Raw genomic sequence first — 16,408 nt, 5'->3', positions numbered from 1 at the left:
GGCAGCAACTCCGACAACGAGGAGATTGGGGAGGAACTTGGGCCCATCCTGGAGTCTGGGAAAGGCTCTGATGAGGGCTCTGTGTCGGAAGCAGAGATAGAGCCAGGGCTGCCCAACATTTCCCACCTGCCTTCAGAATCAGAGATAAGTGAGGAAGAAGAACAGCTGGGGGCTGTGCGTGTATGCACAGAGCTGTCAGAAGAGGAGAACAACTGAGGAACAGGAGCCGACTTGGGAAGAAATAGTTGGTTTGTACCGGTGTTACTACTGGTTCAACTCAACCGGGAGCAACCCACCTCTGACGTGAATGCTGAATGGCCCCACCCTGTCTGGGGAATAAATAGAAGCAAAAGGGGAGTGGTGGTTGTAGGAGACAACAGTTCGGATTTATTTTGGAAGATTTGCTTATCGGTGGTTCGTGCCTCAGAGACTGCTTGCCAGGAATTAATTTACAGCTTTGTGACAGGAAGATCTTGGCCAGGCAATTATCCAAGGAACTGATAAGGTCTGTTACTGCAATTTATCCTTGGAAGGATTATTGCCTGGATTTTTCTGTGTGTGAATGCCATGAATTCACAGTAGCTAAAGAAAGAAGGGGTTTTCGGGACAAGGAGTCTGTTTCTTGGTTCTGCTAAGGCTGGGTCAGAACAGGTATGTTGGATATATTTGCTACCTTGAGATATTTGTACAAATGATGAAAGCAGGATATTAAATAAATAAATAACAAAACATAGTTGGGAAGGATTGTGACCTTTGCTAAACCCAGTTTAATCTGCTGCTGACTTCTGTCCATGTACTTTCATCCACAGCCCCAGTTGCTAACATAACCTTTGAAAGAAAACCACAGGAGAACATAGAAGATGGCAATGAACTCTTATTTTTCTGCTCGGTTGAATCAGGATCTTTCCCTATCGAGTTCCACTTTTTTAAAGAAAATGACGGCAAATCCTTACGCCACTTCATAGAAAACAAAAAACGGACAGTTATTTGGCACAGGGAAAGCTTCGCAAGCCAGGATGAAGGGAGTTACTTCTGCAGAGCTGACAACCAAGCAAAATCTTTTGTGGAAAGCCAGAAGATCCTAGTCAAGGGTATGTCCTGCTCCTGAGCACAGAAGACAGAGTCTATCGGCCTTGCTTTCTGTGGTGGATTCCTACTGGCTCGGATCGGTTCGGCTGAACTGTTAGTGGTATGGGAGCCTGGGTCGCTGGAACCGGCAGCGGCCCAGGCCTGCCACAACCCAGAACCAGTTCCCCGGTCTCTTCTGCCGTTGCCAGCATATTTCTGCGTATGCGCAGAACAGTTTTCAGTCAACTGCCCGTGGGTAGCAATGCACGGCGCGCACATGCGTGAGTGAAGAAAGCAAAACGCCCTCTCAGTGAACCCATAGTAAACCGGTTAGGAGCCCACCACTGATTAGCCACCATGGTGATGAACACACATTGTGTCATCATGACACAAGGCGTAGATATCACACTTGATGAGGTAAAATTTAACTACGTAATACTTCCGAGAAGTGCTAAGAACCGCTTGGTTAGTACAAGGGTACAAAAGAAAGAATTAAAGTGTGTATTTGCACCACAAGAGGAGAAAGGACAATTTTTTTCTGCATTTCTGAAAACATTTTCTTAGAACAAGCTTTCAGATTCTGTTCTGTACAGGTGGTCGTTGATTTACCACAGTTTGTTTTAGTGACTGTTCAAAGTTACAACGGCACTGAAAAAAGTGATTCATGACTGGTTTTCACAGTTACAACCATTGCAGGAGCCCCATGATCATGTGATCAAAATTCAGGTGCTTGGCAACTAGTTCCTATTTATGACCGTCGCTGTGTCCCAAAGTCATGTGATCCCCTTTTGTGATCTTCTGACAAGCAAACTCAATGAGGAAGCTGGATTCACTTTAACAACCGTGTTACTAACTTATCAACTGCAGTGATTCACTTAACAACTTTGGCACAAAAGGTCACAAAATGAGGCAAAACTCACTTAACAAATGTCTCACTTAACAACAGAAATTTTGGGGTCAGTTGTGGACCTAAGTTGAGGACTACATGTATAATATTCCAAATGCCAGGATGAAACTTAGATAGGATCTGACAGGAAACATGAATTATTCCAGATTTCAAATGACTGCACAGATACGACCACAACTGCGCCCAAAATTTCCATTGCTAAGCAAGGCAGTTATTAATTGAGTTTTGAATCACTTTACGGCCTTTTTTGCCAGACGTTAAATGCATCACTGAAGTTATTAAGTGAACCACATGGTTGTTAAGTGAATCTGGCTCCCCCCCTTGACTTTGCTTGTCAGATGATGACCGGGAAGGTTGCAAAAGCTGATCACATGACCTCAGGATAGTGCAACTGTCATAAATATGTATCAGTTGCCAAGAGTTTGAATTTTTGATCACATGACCATGAGGATGCTGCAATGGTCCTAAGTGTGAAAAATGGTCCTAAATCACATTTTTCAGTATGGCCGTAACTTCTAATAGCCACTAAATGGATGGTTGTAAGTCAAGGGCTACCTCTAATAACTCTTCAGTGATGTAGATATGGGGCAAGTGATGGAACTACATGTACCACTATATTACCACATAAATACTGCCCTCTATAGACAAAAGGAGATAATTTGCATCCTGATGCACATTTTCTCCCTTTAGTGTTAGATTAGAAGCTGATGCTTGTACATCTAGGAATGTAATGTACCAATGCAAAGAAGTTTGTGTTCTTTCATACCAACCAGTGGTGGGATTCAGCCAGTTCGCACCTATTTGGGAGAACCGGTTGTTAACTTTCTAAGCAGTTTGGAGAACCGGTTGTTGGAAGAAATCTCCTTTTGTTTTTTTCCCACTTTACAGGGCTAATCCTGTAAGGAAGGCAGGAAGGAAACATTCTGGTATTGTTTCTAGCCTAATCTTTATTGCCATGCTTACAGAAACTGCCTCTCCGGTTAACCCTTATTACATTGTAACAGCTAAGGTGAAGAGTGAGTGACATTGAGTTGGCCACACCCACCTAGTCACATGACCACCGACCACCACCTACCCAGCTGGTCATTAGGGCAGAAAATCATTTGTTAAATTATTTGAATCCCACCACTGATACCAAGCAAAAGTGCAAAGAGAATTCCAGTCCACCTAGCCTTTATTTTGTGGCCTTTCCTCTATATTTTGTCCAATTCTGTTAGAACAGGGGTGTCAAAGGCAAGGATGCTTAGATTGGGCCTGTGAGGCTGCCCTGGAAACAGTGAAGGACCAGCCCATGGTGCCTCTCCCAGTGAAAACAAAGCTCAGGAGGGCTGTGCACGGCTCTCCCAGGCTCTGTTTTCAGCTGTGACAGCCTCCTGCAACCCCCTGCCAGCGAAAACAGAGCTCAGGGAGTCTCCCCTGAGCTTTGTTTTCACAGGCAGAGAGCTGCAGGGGGCCATCGCAGGAAAAATGGAGCCTTGACGAGTGATGTCGAACTGGCCACGTGCTCCCTGGCCACGTCCACCCCAGACCCCCGAGATCAAATACAACCTCAATGAAATCAAGTTTGACACCTGTGTATTAGAGTAAAATTGCATGGCAGGATCTGCCTGTCCAGCTCCATCCCATAACAACTCCAAGTGCCAGCAAAGGGTTGATACAGGTAGTCCTCAGAATAATAGAATAACAGAGTTGGAAGGGACCTTGGAGATCTTCTAGTCTAACCCCTGCTCAGGCAGGAAATCCTACCTCATTTCAGACAAATGGTTGTCCAATCTTATCTTAAAAACCTACAGTGCTGGAGCACCCAAAACCTCTGGAGGCAATTCGTTCTGTTCATTAATTGTTCTGTCAAACTGTCCTCAACTTACAACAGTTCATTTAGCGACTGTTCAAAGTTACAACGGTACTGAAAAAAGTTACTTATGACTGCTTTTTACACTTATGACCCATTGCAGCCTCCCTATGGTCACTTGATCAAAATTCAGACGCTTGACAATTGACTCATATTTATGACGGGCGCAGTGTCCCAGTGCATGTGATCACCTTTTGCGAACTTCTGACAAACAAAGTCAATTGAGGAAGCCAGATTCACTTAACGACTGGGTTACTAACTTAAGAACTGCAATGACTCACTTAATAACTGTGGCAAGAAAGGTTATAAAATGGAGCAAAACTCACTTAATACATGCCTCACTTAGCAACAAAAATTTGGGCTCAATTGTGGTCATAAATCAAAGACTACCTGTAACAGTCCCGTCCCCCCCAATATTCCTCTATTGGAAACCCCAGGGAATCTTCCTCCTTCTAATATATCTGGAGAGGATTGTGATTCAGTAGCACCATTTCTGGTCACCTTGTTTTGAAGGAGAGGACTATGGAAACCATGACAGTGGGGGTAGAGGGCCAACCTACCCCTACTTTATGGTTTGTGCACAAGGTTAGCAGAACAAAATAAAATAAACTCTAACTTAGTGCCATAACTGACCCTGACACAGTGAAGAGTTGATACGGTTAGAAGAGATTCTTATGACATTATATTCCTGAATTGTAATCTAATTTTCTCTTAATTTTTAGTTGTCATGGCTTCGTGGAAGAAAGGACTTATTGTAACCACAATCCTCCTGATTTTTCTTGCTGCTATAATTACAATCATTTGGTTGAATTGTCGTTTGAAAGCAAAAGGTAAAGCCTATCTTCAAAATCTTTAGTTCTTACTTGATTAATGAATAGTACAGAAACCTTCTTTTGAACCTTTTAGTTGTTAGAATTCATGCTGCATTTCCTAACGAAAGAAATACAAGAAGACCACTTCCACCTACTTCAATTAATACTTTCTTTGTCCGAAGTAAATTTGTGTTTCGTTTGTCCTGCAGTAGTGCTTCTGCTGATTGGCTGGAAAGTTAAATTTGCAAATGCACCAGTGGTGGGATTCAAATAATTTAACAACCGGTTCTCTGCCCTAATGACCAGCTGGGTAGGTGTGGCCCGGTGTTCATGTGACCATGTGGGCGTAGCCAACTCAAAGTCACTCACGTCGATGGGTGCTTTGCTTTAGCTGTTACAATGTAATAAGGGTTAACCAGAGAGGCAGTTTCTGTGAGCAGGGCAATAAAGATTAGGCTAGAAACAAAACCAGAATGTTTCCTTCCTGCCTTCCTTACAGGATTAGCTCTGTAAAAGTGGAAAAAGCCAAAAGGAGATTTCTTCCAACAACGGATTCTCCAAACTGCTTAGAAAGTTAACAACCGGTTCTCCCAAATAGGTGCAAACTGGCTTAATCCCACTACTGAAATGCACACATAATTATAATGTTAGTAGATATGTCAGTGAATATAGTGAAAATGTTTATGGAGGCTTTTGTTGTAGTATGGGGAAAAACTGAGATGATGGAAGAATTCATTTGCAAGTTGAAATGGAGAAGAGCATTTAAGTTTACGAAATGCACTAAATTTTCTAGGCATTAATCATGGATTTTGCATGCCAAGCTAACACTAATCCTAAATATAGTTGTCTTGGTCTTGGATTAACTCATTTAAGATTATATCTGAAATTGCTCAGTATGAGGTGTTCTACAAATTATAGTTGAACATGGCTTAGAACATTTAATATTCATTCACAATTCTAAAAACAAACAATTAGCCACCATGTTTTTATGTTTTGTAAACCCAGCCCATGTTTTAATATTTTTATTGAAAATGTTTACAGCAATAATAAGAACTACCGTATATACTCGAGTATAGGCCGACCCGAATATAAGCCGAGGCACCTAATTTTACCACAAAAAACTGGAAAAGTTATTGACTCGAGTATAAGCCTAGGGTGGGAAATGCAGCAGCTACCGGTAAATTTCAAAAATAAAAATAGATACCAATAATGTTTTTGAATATTTATTTCAAAGAAAAACAGTAAACTAGCGGTGTATTCAATGAAATACTTCACTCACCTCATGATGCTGATGTCCCGCTATGATGCTGATGTCCCGTGCAGCCGCGGGAGCGATGTCCCGCCTCCTATGACACACGGCACAGTGATTCCTATCATTGGATCACTGTACCAGAGGAGGTGGGACATCGCTATGTGGCTGCTTGCCATAACAAGGAGGAGGTGGGACATCGTTGCAGAGCGGCAGGAGGGGGAGGAAGGGGAATCGTAAGACAGCCCTGCATTACATTAGAACGTGAGGAGGGGGGATGGTGCGGTGCGCGCTGCGCGGCAAACTGACACAGAGGGAGGGGAAACTCACAGGGGCACTGGGCCATTCACGAGTGTCACCCAGCGGCATGGCCCCGCCAAGGTGGCGCAGTGGTTAAATGCAGCACTGCAGGCTACTGCTAGATCAGCAGGTCAGCGGTTCAAATCTCACCGGCTCAGGGTTGACTCAGCCTTCCATCCTTCCGAGGTGGGTAAAATGAGGACCCAGATTGTTGGGGGCAATATGCTGACTCTCTGTAAACCGCTTAGAGAGGCCTGAAAGGCCTATGAAGCGGTATATGTCTACTGCTATTGCTATATTCTCCTCCATTTCGGGCAAATTTTTCACTGACTCGAGTATAAGCCGAGGCGGCTTTTTTCAGCCCAAAAAGTGGGCTGAAAAACTAGGCTTATACTCGAGTATATACAGTAATACAATGGTAGAAAAGAAAAAGGAAAGCAGGAAAGTGAAGAAGTGGGAGGAAAGCAAAGGCTAAAAAGAAAGGCAATAAGTAGACAAAAGTAAGAAAAAGGAGAAAGATATAAAGGCAGATATAAATAAATGGCTTCCAATATTCTTCACAGCTAGTATGTGCAATTTTGTTTTAACCTTTCTCTCTCTCTAAAGTCACATCTTTTTTTCATTTTTTGAAAAAAGTTCATAAGGGGTTTCCAGTCACCTGTGAATGTAGATATTGTCCTTTCTTTAATCAAAGAACGCTGCAAAGCCTGTTATCCCCATATAGTGAATATTCAGTTCCATGTGACCCCGGAAAATTAAATTAATTAATTAAATACACCATGACAAATTAACCAAGGATAGCATATTTAATGAACTATCACTGTGCAAACCCAATTATTTTAGAAATCTGGGTGAGTTGTGTAATTTGAAACGAACTTCATTTATGCAAGTTACAGATTTATATCTTTAAAAGAAAAACAAAACCCAGTATATTTGAAGATACCCAAAATAGTGTTCTGATAATTCCATTGATTGATTAAAATTTGTATCTGGTAGCAAATAGTAATTGAAAATATCTGCTTAGGTAGGGCATGAAATTCTTAAATAGTGCACTTTTGTAGAAATCTCCTATTTAAAACTATGTGATTAAGGGGATTTTTGATTGTCAGTGGAAAGGATATGTGTGTTATTTGTAAAACTAATTTCTGATAATTGGTTCCCTATTGGTTATAGAGAATTCTTCTGTTTTGATCCTCTAGTCTAGCATATTTTTACAAATGTTTTCTTGTAAGTTTTTTAATAACTGCCCCATTTGCCATTTTACATGGCCCCACTTTACAAATTCTATTGTTATTTTTGATAGCTACGATGATGAATTATTCCTTAAGAAATAAGAGAAAACTAACATGGGTTTAAACTAAGATCCATCTGCTTCCAGAATTCTTTGTGCAGTGTTAGAATAACAGTATGACAAGTACTTTTCCTCCATTCATTTGTTTATACAACTGCCTTTCTGTTTATGTACTGCAACATAGTAATTTATTGTTTTTTTCCCCCCTTATCAAGCAAAAACCATTTCTACGGAGTTGGCTGTGTAAGTTGGAATTCAAATTATTATTGATGATATATGTATATCAATGATGATGATGATGATGATGTCATCCATTCAGTCATATCAGATTTTTGGCAATTCTATGGGCCAGTCTCTCCACATTTTGCACTACTTCTTTGAGCTTTCCTGTGCTCTGGCTGGTGTCAGCTTTGATAGTGTCCAGCAATTGTGTTCTTTGGTGGCCTGGTTTCCTTTTACCGCTAACTTTTCCAAACATAATTGCTTTCTGTATGTATATCTTACAGGTAGCAATAAATAAATTCCTAATGCTGTTCTGTAGGAATGCCCTCATTGATCTGCCCAAATGGACGCAACAAATAATTGAATTGGTTAGTTAAATTATACAAATGTTTTGCGAGCATTAGGAAAGTTTCTACTATGGAAGTGGTCCATTGGGAGTTTTAGAAATATTGAATTAAGAATATTTGGTAAAGAAGAAAAAACAGAGTCAGACATTTTTCCCAATTAATTGTATAGATATTCCTCCCCAGGGAAAAGGTGAAGAGGTGATGAATCTAACAGAGGGCTAGAAAAGTATCAGGAAGAAACCTCAATAGTTGCCTTTTGCTAAATGGGTATTTTGTGAGTGGGCGTGTCAGCCATTTGGTGGAAGAGCCTATAACACGATTGTAATATTCCTGAATAGATTCACCAGTACAGAAAGATTGCCTATATGGCAGGGATCCTCAACTGCCAGGCTGTGAACCAGTACTGGTCCGCAACCTATTGGGAACTGGGCTGCGGAAACGGTGGGCATGCGTGTGAAGCTTCCACTGCTACTGATGTCTCTGCTGCTGATCCATGGAGTCAGAAAGGTTGAGGACAGCTGCTCTATGGCATCAGAGGAATACACAACTATATTTCAGTGACTTTGAGTAATCCCTATGTGTAATTTGTAATGCAAATGCCTCTTTATTTCTCTTGTTCTTTTTCATTTTAGATCCAAAAGAGGAACCAATTCAGTGGATGGGAAACTGACAACAGGACACAACAATGAAGAAGAATTCTATTATGGTAAGATTATTTGCTTTCTTAATGCCCATTATAGATTTGGGCACGTCCTCACAGAAGCTATGAAATGCTGCCATCCATTGTGGACATTGGCCTTTCTAACTTAATCTGCCCTGGCAACAAAGTAGAATAGGGATTTGGTCTGCACCAGAGAACATCTCCTTTCATGCCAGCTTCTGGTAGGAGAAGACCCACAGGACTTCTGTGGTTAGGCTACCTGTCCTATGAGTGATCATCCAGAGGCAAGCGAAGTGGGAAAAGAGAAACAGACTCAAGAGAACTGGCATCAAAGCTGCTTTTCTCCCCCACTTTTTTCTGGAAGTAGCACTGCCCATGGTTTTACCAAATAATTTGCTTCCATTTCATCTCATGCTAGCCATGGGTTGAGAGAGAAGTGAGAGCAATAGCATTTTGGCACAGAGAACTGCAACACTCCTGCGACCCTGAAAATCAGTGGCTAAGGACCAGAAAGGGGACATGCCCACAGCAGCCACCACTGGTGGCTCTCACCCCGGGGCTTGGTCCACTTTAGATTGATCAGATAATACAGCTTGTGCTCAAAGAAGCTGGTAAACACAACTGGAACAGATGAAGCCTCCCTCTTGGTGTTCAATGTTGAAAATGTTGTTGGTGCCTCTCCTCTTAATTCACTTGGCAGATCCTTTCCAATCTGTAATTAGCAGATCATGTGGAAAAATCATTTCTTTTTAATGACAACATAATGACAACATTGCCAAGATGACAACAACAATGATGGCCCAGTCTAGGTCCAAGATCATTAACCCCTCTTGGCCCAGTGTTAATAGTTGTGTTAATGTAACCAAACATGGGACAATGATGGGGAATTTCTGATGGATGCATTTTTTCCAGGGGTAATTCCTTAGAGACTACCCGTAGTTGATACCGGTATAGTTATAGTTGAAAATAAGGAATGACAGTGATCAGAATCTGAAATGGGTAATTTGTCATTTAGGTTATAATGAAGATGGCGAAAAAAATCACATCAGTGCAAAAGAGGATAATAGAGGTAATATCGTTGTTTGGGTTTCCACATAAAATGTTAACTTTTTAGCTTAGTGCCTTTCTCAACTTGTATCCACCTATGGCAGTAATGGCGAACGTTTCTGTCCCCATGTACCGAAAGTGTGTGTGCAAGCGGCCCACACCCATAATGCAATGCACCTTGCCCACCTGCGCATGTGTGCACAATCCCCCCCCCCCCATGCACACACAACACACACCGCACGGGGGGGGGGATTTTTGCCCTCCGCAGACTCCGGAGGTAAGAAAAAAAAATTATGTGTACCGAACCAGCAGTAATAGCAATAGCAGTAGACTTATATACCGCTTCATAGGGCTTTCAGCCCTCTCTAAGCGGTTTACAGAGAGTCAGCATATTGCCCCCAACAATCTGGGTCCTCATTTTACCCACCTCGGAAGGATGGAAGGCTGAATCAACCCTGAGCCGGTGAGATTTGAACCGCTGAACTGCTGATCTAGCAGTAGCCTGCAGTGCTGCATTTAACCACTGCGCCACCTTGGCTCTTATGCCGGGAGCAACCCATCCCTGCCCCTAACCATCTTTGTTGCTCTTTTCTGCACTCTTTCTACTAGAGAGTCAACATCTTTTTCATATCGTGGTGACCAAAACTGGATGCAGTATTCCAAGTGTGGCCTTACTATAGTTTTATAAAGTGCTGTAATACTTCGCATGTTCTTGATTCTATTCTTCTGTTAACACCACCTATAATGAGCCCATCAATTAATTCTATAATAATTATAATATAGTCAATAAAGTCTATAATCAGGCAGGCAATTAATCAAGGGAAAAACGAAAGGTTTACAGGAATGAAACTAAGAAATAAAGGATAAAAAAAAGAATAAGAAATTTATGATATAAATACAAAATAAGCATTTAGATTCCCCCCCCCCATTAATCACTATAGGGTAGGTAAGTTTTTACTTCATTATCACTGTATTAATATTTTTGATGTGTTGGTTAGTTGGTTAATTATACTTCTCCAAACAGAAATTATACAAAAGTGAACACACTAAGTGTGGTGGTATGTTTTTTCTTTCTTTCATCAAACCTTGGCTTAATGCCTTGATGGCAAACCTATGGCACATGTGCTAGGGGGCATTTCTGATGGCATGCAAGGCGTTACCCTGTCAGCTCCAGCGTGCATGTGCATGCTGGCAAACTGATTTTACGGGCAATCCGTAAGTCCATTCCTGAACTTCCGGTTTTCCAGTTGGACCGTTTTTCTCCCTCCAGAGGCTTCAATGAGGCCTATGCACATATGTGGGGGGTGGTTGTGCATGCACGGGGAGAGGGCATAGCATTATGGTTGTGGACACACGCATGCGCTCCCCCCCCGCTCCCCCTGCTTTTGGCACGCCTCGACAAAAAGATTAGACATCACTGGCTTAATGTGTTGTATGAAAACACCATGTCTTAATCTGCTGGTTTATACATCATACCAAGCCGTAAGGTGTTTGCTGGAGGAAAACACACATATGTAGTCATTTAGAGAAATGCCTGCATTGTTTTTATAAAGTCAGTGGAAATAAGATCAACTTGAACCAAAGGCCATATGCAACTTCTCAGTTGTTTTGGAGCGCAAGAGCAACAAATGTTTTCTTACTCTGCTTGTGGCAGGATCTGACCTTGAGGCTCCTGAAGTGGAATATACAGAAGTACAAGTATCGGTGCCTGACCCTCACCGAGGTAAGGAGGACATCTTGGGACACAGTGTATCCAGAACAACTGTGAGATTGATGGGTAGTTCCCGAAATCTTTTTTTTTTCAGAAGCAGTCACATTTAGGCCTGGATAAACAGGAAGAAATACAGGCCCTGCTTCAAGAGCCAGCAGCTCTCTTCCTTCTAGCTTGTTTATTAATTAACAAACCAGCCTTTTATCCTGTTCATTGTGACAAGATGGGCCACCTGCACTGAATCATTAGCCTGAAAAAGCTATCAAAGCTATTCCGTTCAGTTCTGCCTTCAGCCTTCTGAACAGCAGATTAAAGCATACACTGAACAAGTGGACCCTTCTCATTTCCTGCTCTTTTCTTCCAACGGCTGCCTTGCAATTGGGTCTGAAAACTTCCCTTTTCTCCAGAGCAGAAGGGTTTTGGAAGGGAGGAGGGAAAAGAAATCAGACTATAGTCTATGGGGCGCCAGCATGAGAAACAACTTCAGAATTTTTCTCTTGATGGAAATAAATCCGTATTAAGTTGACTTCAGAAAACTAGCTGTATAAAAGTTACCACACCAGAAGATGGATGTAGGCAACTGAGGCTTAAATATATTTCCCCAACCTGGTGCCCCTTAAAGGTCCTACATTCCACCCTCAGGGCTGCCTAGTAGGTCTGAGGATAACGTCACTATATCTGTCTTCTAGGGCTTGAGTTCTGCTCATCTATGGTAAGATGTCTACCTATGGAATTATTTTTCCCTGTTGGCTAGCTTAGAGAGCAATATGTATCCCCAGTTCATGCAAAACTATCCTTCAGGGCCTATATCTCCTGCCTCCTGAAGCTTTTCTTGGAGTATTTCCTTCCTGCCATACGTTCAATTAATGGAGCCTCTAAAAGGCTTGTGTGATAACCCAGTAGACAAATAAATGGATTGGTGTGAGCAGGAACATACTCCTTTCCCTCCCTGGCAAGGGGGGAGTAGCATAAGGGTGCTAAGGACCAATTTATTTGGCCAGTTTGGAGTCCCACCACAATTAGTCAACGAAATGTCTTGGCATTTCTCCCAGCAGATTTAAAGACACAATCTGGTAATGTCTTGAATCCAGAGTCTTAGATATGAGCAACCTAGGTAAAATTGTGATTAGTTCATGTTAGTTTTGTGAGTGCTTGTATATGAACTTAGAAAGCGGGCCACACCTTAACAGAGCTTTTAGGGCCTCATAAGCAGGGATGATCTCATTTGATATTTTAAACAGAAATCCTTAAAAGGTTAAAAAACCCTCCCAAGCTGTCATGCCAGCACATTTCCTTTCTTCTACAAAACAAGACTGAATGTCTCACTTCCAGGTTTGCATAAGGTTCCAATTTTTTAAAACTCCTACATGCAATCAGTTTGGTGCAGACACTTAATAACAGCATCTTGGTTGTTATTAAAAATGTATCTTTGTATATAATATTATTGAAAGCTGACGGTAGGATCCTCTCATAAAAAATAAATGACGAATGAGTGATAAAAATCATTAGCCTATCGTTTTATGAAAGATTTGTAATGGGGAGGAAGATACAGAAGGAGCCATCTGGTCACCTACGTTGTATTTTGATCAGAAGAATAATTTGCCAGAGAATTAATTACCTGAATTAAGGATGCTGTTTATTAGACACATTCATAACAATCTTTCAGGAGGACAGAAAAAAAATAGAAAGGTATAGAAATAAATTCTGTTCACATTTGCAAGAGATAACTGACAGATCATTTCCACACAAGTGGTTTATAGCATTTTCTGGAGTCATCCAATCATTCTTCTGCAAAAATAACAGCAATGAGAACTGGCTGTATATTACTTCATCAAGAGCTGAGTGATGCCATGAAGATGCTAGAAGCCAAGGAAGTCACTGATGCAGAAGTGACCTCTGTAGATTAAACCATGGTTCAGTGCCTTACCCACTGGTTAGGGACTAAACAAAATAGAGAAATATGGCCTCCCTCAGCTATATTGGAAGCAGCCACATTGGTTATCTTCCCAGCCACCTTGATAGTTTATTTTGACCCATTTAAAAATAGTTTCTACACTGATTCTACACTGATTTTATTTTCCAGCTCCTGTAATGAATAATGAGACAGTTTATACTGAAATCAGAAAAACTATTAATGGTAAGTAAACAAATGGAAAAATATTAGATACAAAGGTTAAGTATCTCTGCCTGGTACTTTTTTTAAAAAAAAGAAAGAAAGAAGAAAACAAAAACAATGAATTCATAGATTGGAAACTCATACCAGACATAATGAATATTCTTGGAAATAAGTCTCATGAAATTCTGTGGAATTTAAGTTCCGAATACGTATCTGCATAAGGAGAGCAATCAAGGCTTATAATTTTTCTGAGAGTAAATCCTATTAATAGGATTTACTTCTGAGTAGCTATAAACTCAGGGATTACTGTGCAGGCAGTTATTAAACTATTCATCAACATCATGCTGACAATACATCTCAGTTCATCCTTTAAAACATATCTGGTGTTATTCCTGTTATAATTATTTTGATCTGAATACTCTGAAGTTCCTTGTACGCAGTCATTTAAGCTTGAAGTCATCATAAATTGTGGTTTTAAAACTTTCCTTGCTTATCATCCAAATGAAATGCCTCATCATTGCTCTCTAGTCCTTATTTTTCTTCCCTTTTTAAATGATGGTAAATTGTCCTGTGGTGAGCTGGTTGTGGAGAGTTGGCAGTGGAGAATTGGCCGCAGGGACTTGTCCCATTCTTCTCCAGAGTGCCATGAATCTTGTCTCTTCAGAGTCTTGTAAAGGCTGGGCCACCCAACTGATTATGTGCGATAGATAGGTGTCAGCTCTTAACAACCGCACAGATAGATTTTCTCCATGACAATTAGGGACAGATTGGTCCTTCAAATCTTCCAGCAGCGCATCCATCACCACTGTAAATGAATCTGTCTATCCTTTCTGCTGGTTGTCCTCTTCTCTTTCCTTCCACCTTTCCCAGCATTAGATCCTTTTTCAGAGAGCTAGGTGTTCACATATTGTCCAAAGTAAGATAATTTGAGCCTGGTCATTTGTGCCTCAAATGAGAAATCTGGGTTGATTTCTTGGCTACTTTAATTGTTTTCTCATGATTACTATTGTTCAGGTACACAGCTTATTTTTATCTAGAGATGAATGGCAACCTTTCATTAATTTGCACAGTGCATGTCAATTTATACATCTTTGGCAAATGTACAACTTTTTATCTTCCCAAATATGGAGTGGTAATCTCTATATGTTAATCTTATAATCAATAATATTTTATTTGGAGTGGTTTCTTTTCTTTGTTTATGTGAAAGCTTTTTAACCAGATTTAAGTTTAAACTTTTGGGGATGTTATGTTTTACTGAACTATCTTTTATAATTTTGGAAAAACTGATTTGGAAAAAAATACATATACTAAAAAAACCCTCCTCAAATATAGAAATGAAAATATAGAAGCTTTTAAGGAATAAGTGGATTTCTCTCTGACTGGCTGTTTTCTATATTTGTATTTATGCTCCAGTCCTAAGGGTCTTAGAATAATATTCCAGGGAAGATATTGCCTTCCTAGCTCCTAGGAGAGGTATTTGTAACTCTTATGGGCTACCAACGTTGGTGGAAGAAAGGGGGAATAGATCAGAGAGCAGGTATTTGGTGTACTGTGAAAGTAAAGGCCTTTTCAATCTATAAACATATAAACAGCTAAGGAGCAAGGGCTGACTTGGGTTTAAGGCCACAGGTGAACGATAAATGGCCCCTCCCATAGGGAATAAAAGAGGAGCGAAAGGGGAGTGGAGTTTGCAGGAGACAATTAGTTCGCTTAATTGGTTTGTGATTCTCATAGGCTTCTTGCCAAGTTTTGAAGATATCGGCCTGTCAGCTCTCCAAGCCAGATAAGGTCTGTGACTGTATATTCACCCTTGAAAGATTTGCTGGATGTGAATGAGAGGCATTCACAGTAACTTAATAAAAAGGGTTTTTTGTCAGGACAAGGAATCTGCTTCTGGTTTGGGGAAGCCTAACTCAGAACAGCCTAACTTGGAGGTGGAGTGGTATCAGCTGGAAGGAAATGTCAGTACAATCAGTCCTCAATTTATCACCAGAATTGAGCCCAGAATTAAGTTGACCTACCCAACATGGGAGCATGTGACTGTGCATGCCACTCTGTATTCACAATTCTTGCAGAAAAGGAAAGTGGAGGACAAAGAGGACGTGGGCAGGGAATTTGCTCTCTCCCCTTGTGACTGGGATTAACCCCACACCTACTCTTTTTGTACATCCGCCTACGAACTTCGCACGGTTGCGCAATTTTTAACTGGTATGGTGAATGTATGGGATTTGTATGTGAGTGAGTGAATGATTCCACTTTTTATTGCCCATTATTGTTGTATTTTTCGTGTTTTAATTACTTTGTGGGGACTGCTTGGGGTGAACGAATGAGTGTGTCTGATTCGGAGGGCCTGTCGAGGAATGCGGGAGCCATAGGGGTGGTTGAGGGAACCACGGACACGGGAGTGGGCCGGAGCATTACGGTCGTAACAGGGAGGGGCAGATATGGCGGGGACTTTAGGGCTGGCCATTACCGGGGAAGGAGGGCTCGCTACGTCACAGAGATCCCTCCTTCCAGCCCTATGAGTCCCACTCCAAGGCCAGATGGCGCGAGTAGTCAGGACCCTGGTCTCAGGCTGTTGTCGCTAAATGCCAGGTCTGTTGTTCACAAGGCTCCCCTCGTCCAGGACTTAATTTTAGACGAGAGGGCAGACCTGGCATGTATTACTGAAACCTGGCTGGGCCCGGAGGGAGGAGTCCCCCTCGTAGAGATGTGCCCAGAAGGTTTTCAGGTGCTCCATCAGCCGAGAGCCCAGGGAAGGGGTGGAGGTGTGGCTATTGTTATCCGAGAGTCTCTAGTACCTCGTAGGATCCCTGCTCCGGAGC

At 41.5% G+C, this 16,408-nt stretch overlaps 1 protein-coding gene and 1 long non-coding RNA gene across 3 annotated transcripts in view; one reads left to right on the top strand and one right to left on the bottom strand.

Annotated features, from left to right (window-relative positions):
- PECAM1 (platelet and endothelial cell adhesion molecule 1) overlaps positions 1-16,408 on the top strand; it is a 67,133-nt gene that overhangs the window by 31,390 nt on the left and 19,335 nt on the right. Inside the window, exons 8-14 of one of the 2 annotated variants that reach the window (XM_032210528.1) lie at positions 810-1,091; positions 4,550-4,657; positions 7,695-7,722; positions 8,681-8,754; positions 9,725-9,778; positions 11,411-11,479; positions 13,551-13,604. In XM_032210528.1, the coding sequence (XP_032066419.1) occupies positions 810-1,091; positions 4,550-4,657; positions 7,695-7,722; positions 8,681-8,754; positions 9,725-9,778; positions 11,411-11,479; positions 13,551-13,604 (669 nt within the window). The remainder of the gene's footprint in view (positions 1-809; positions 1,092-4,549; positions 4,658-7,694; positions 7,723-8,680; positions 8,755-9,724; positions 9,779-11,410; positions 11,480-13,550; positions 13,605-16,408) is intronic. The other variant, XM_032210529.1, reaches the window with a different exon arrangement.
- Positions 8,769-16,408, bottom strand: part of LOC116503855 — a 31,344-nt gene continuing 23,704 nt past the window's right edge. The window contains exon 5 of the long non-coding RNA XR_004254748.1: positions 8,769-9,421. This is a non-coding gene — a long non-coding RNA (uncharacterized LOC116503855). The remainder of the gene's footprint in view (positions 9,422-16,408) is intronic.

Source organism: Thamnophis elegans, chromosome 2 (genome assembly GCF_009769535.1).
Source record: "Thamnophis elegans isolate rThaEle1 chromosome 2, rThaEle1.pri, whole genome shotgun sequence".
NCBI classification, from domain to species: Eukaryota; Metazoa; Chordata; class Lepidosauria; order Squamata; family Colubridae; genus Thamnophis; species Thamnophis elegans.
This window is presented reverse-complemented; position numbering and strand designations above follow the sequence as displayed.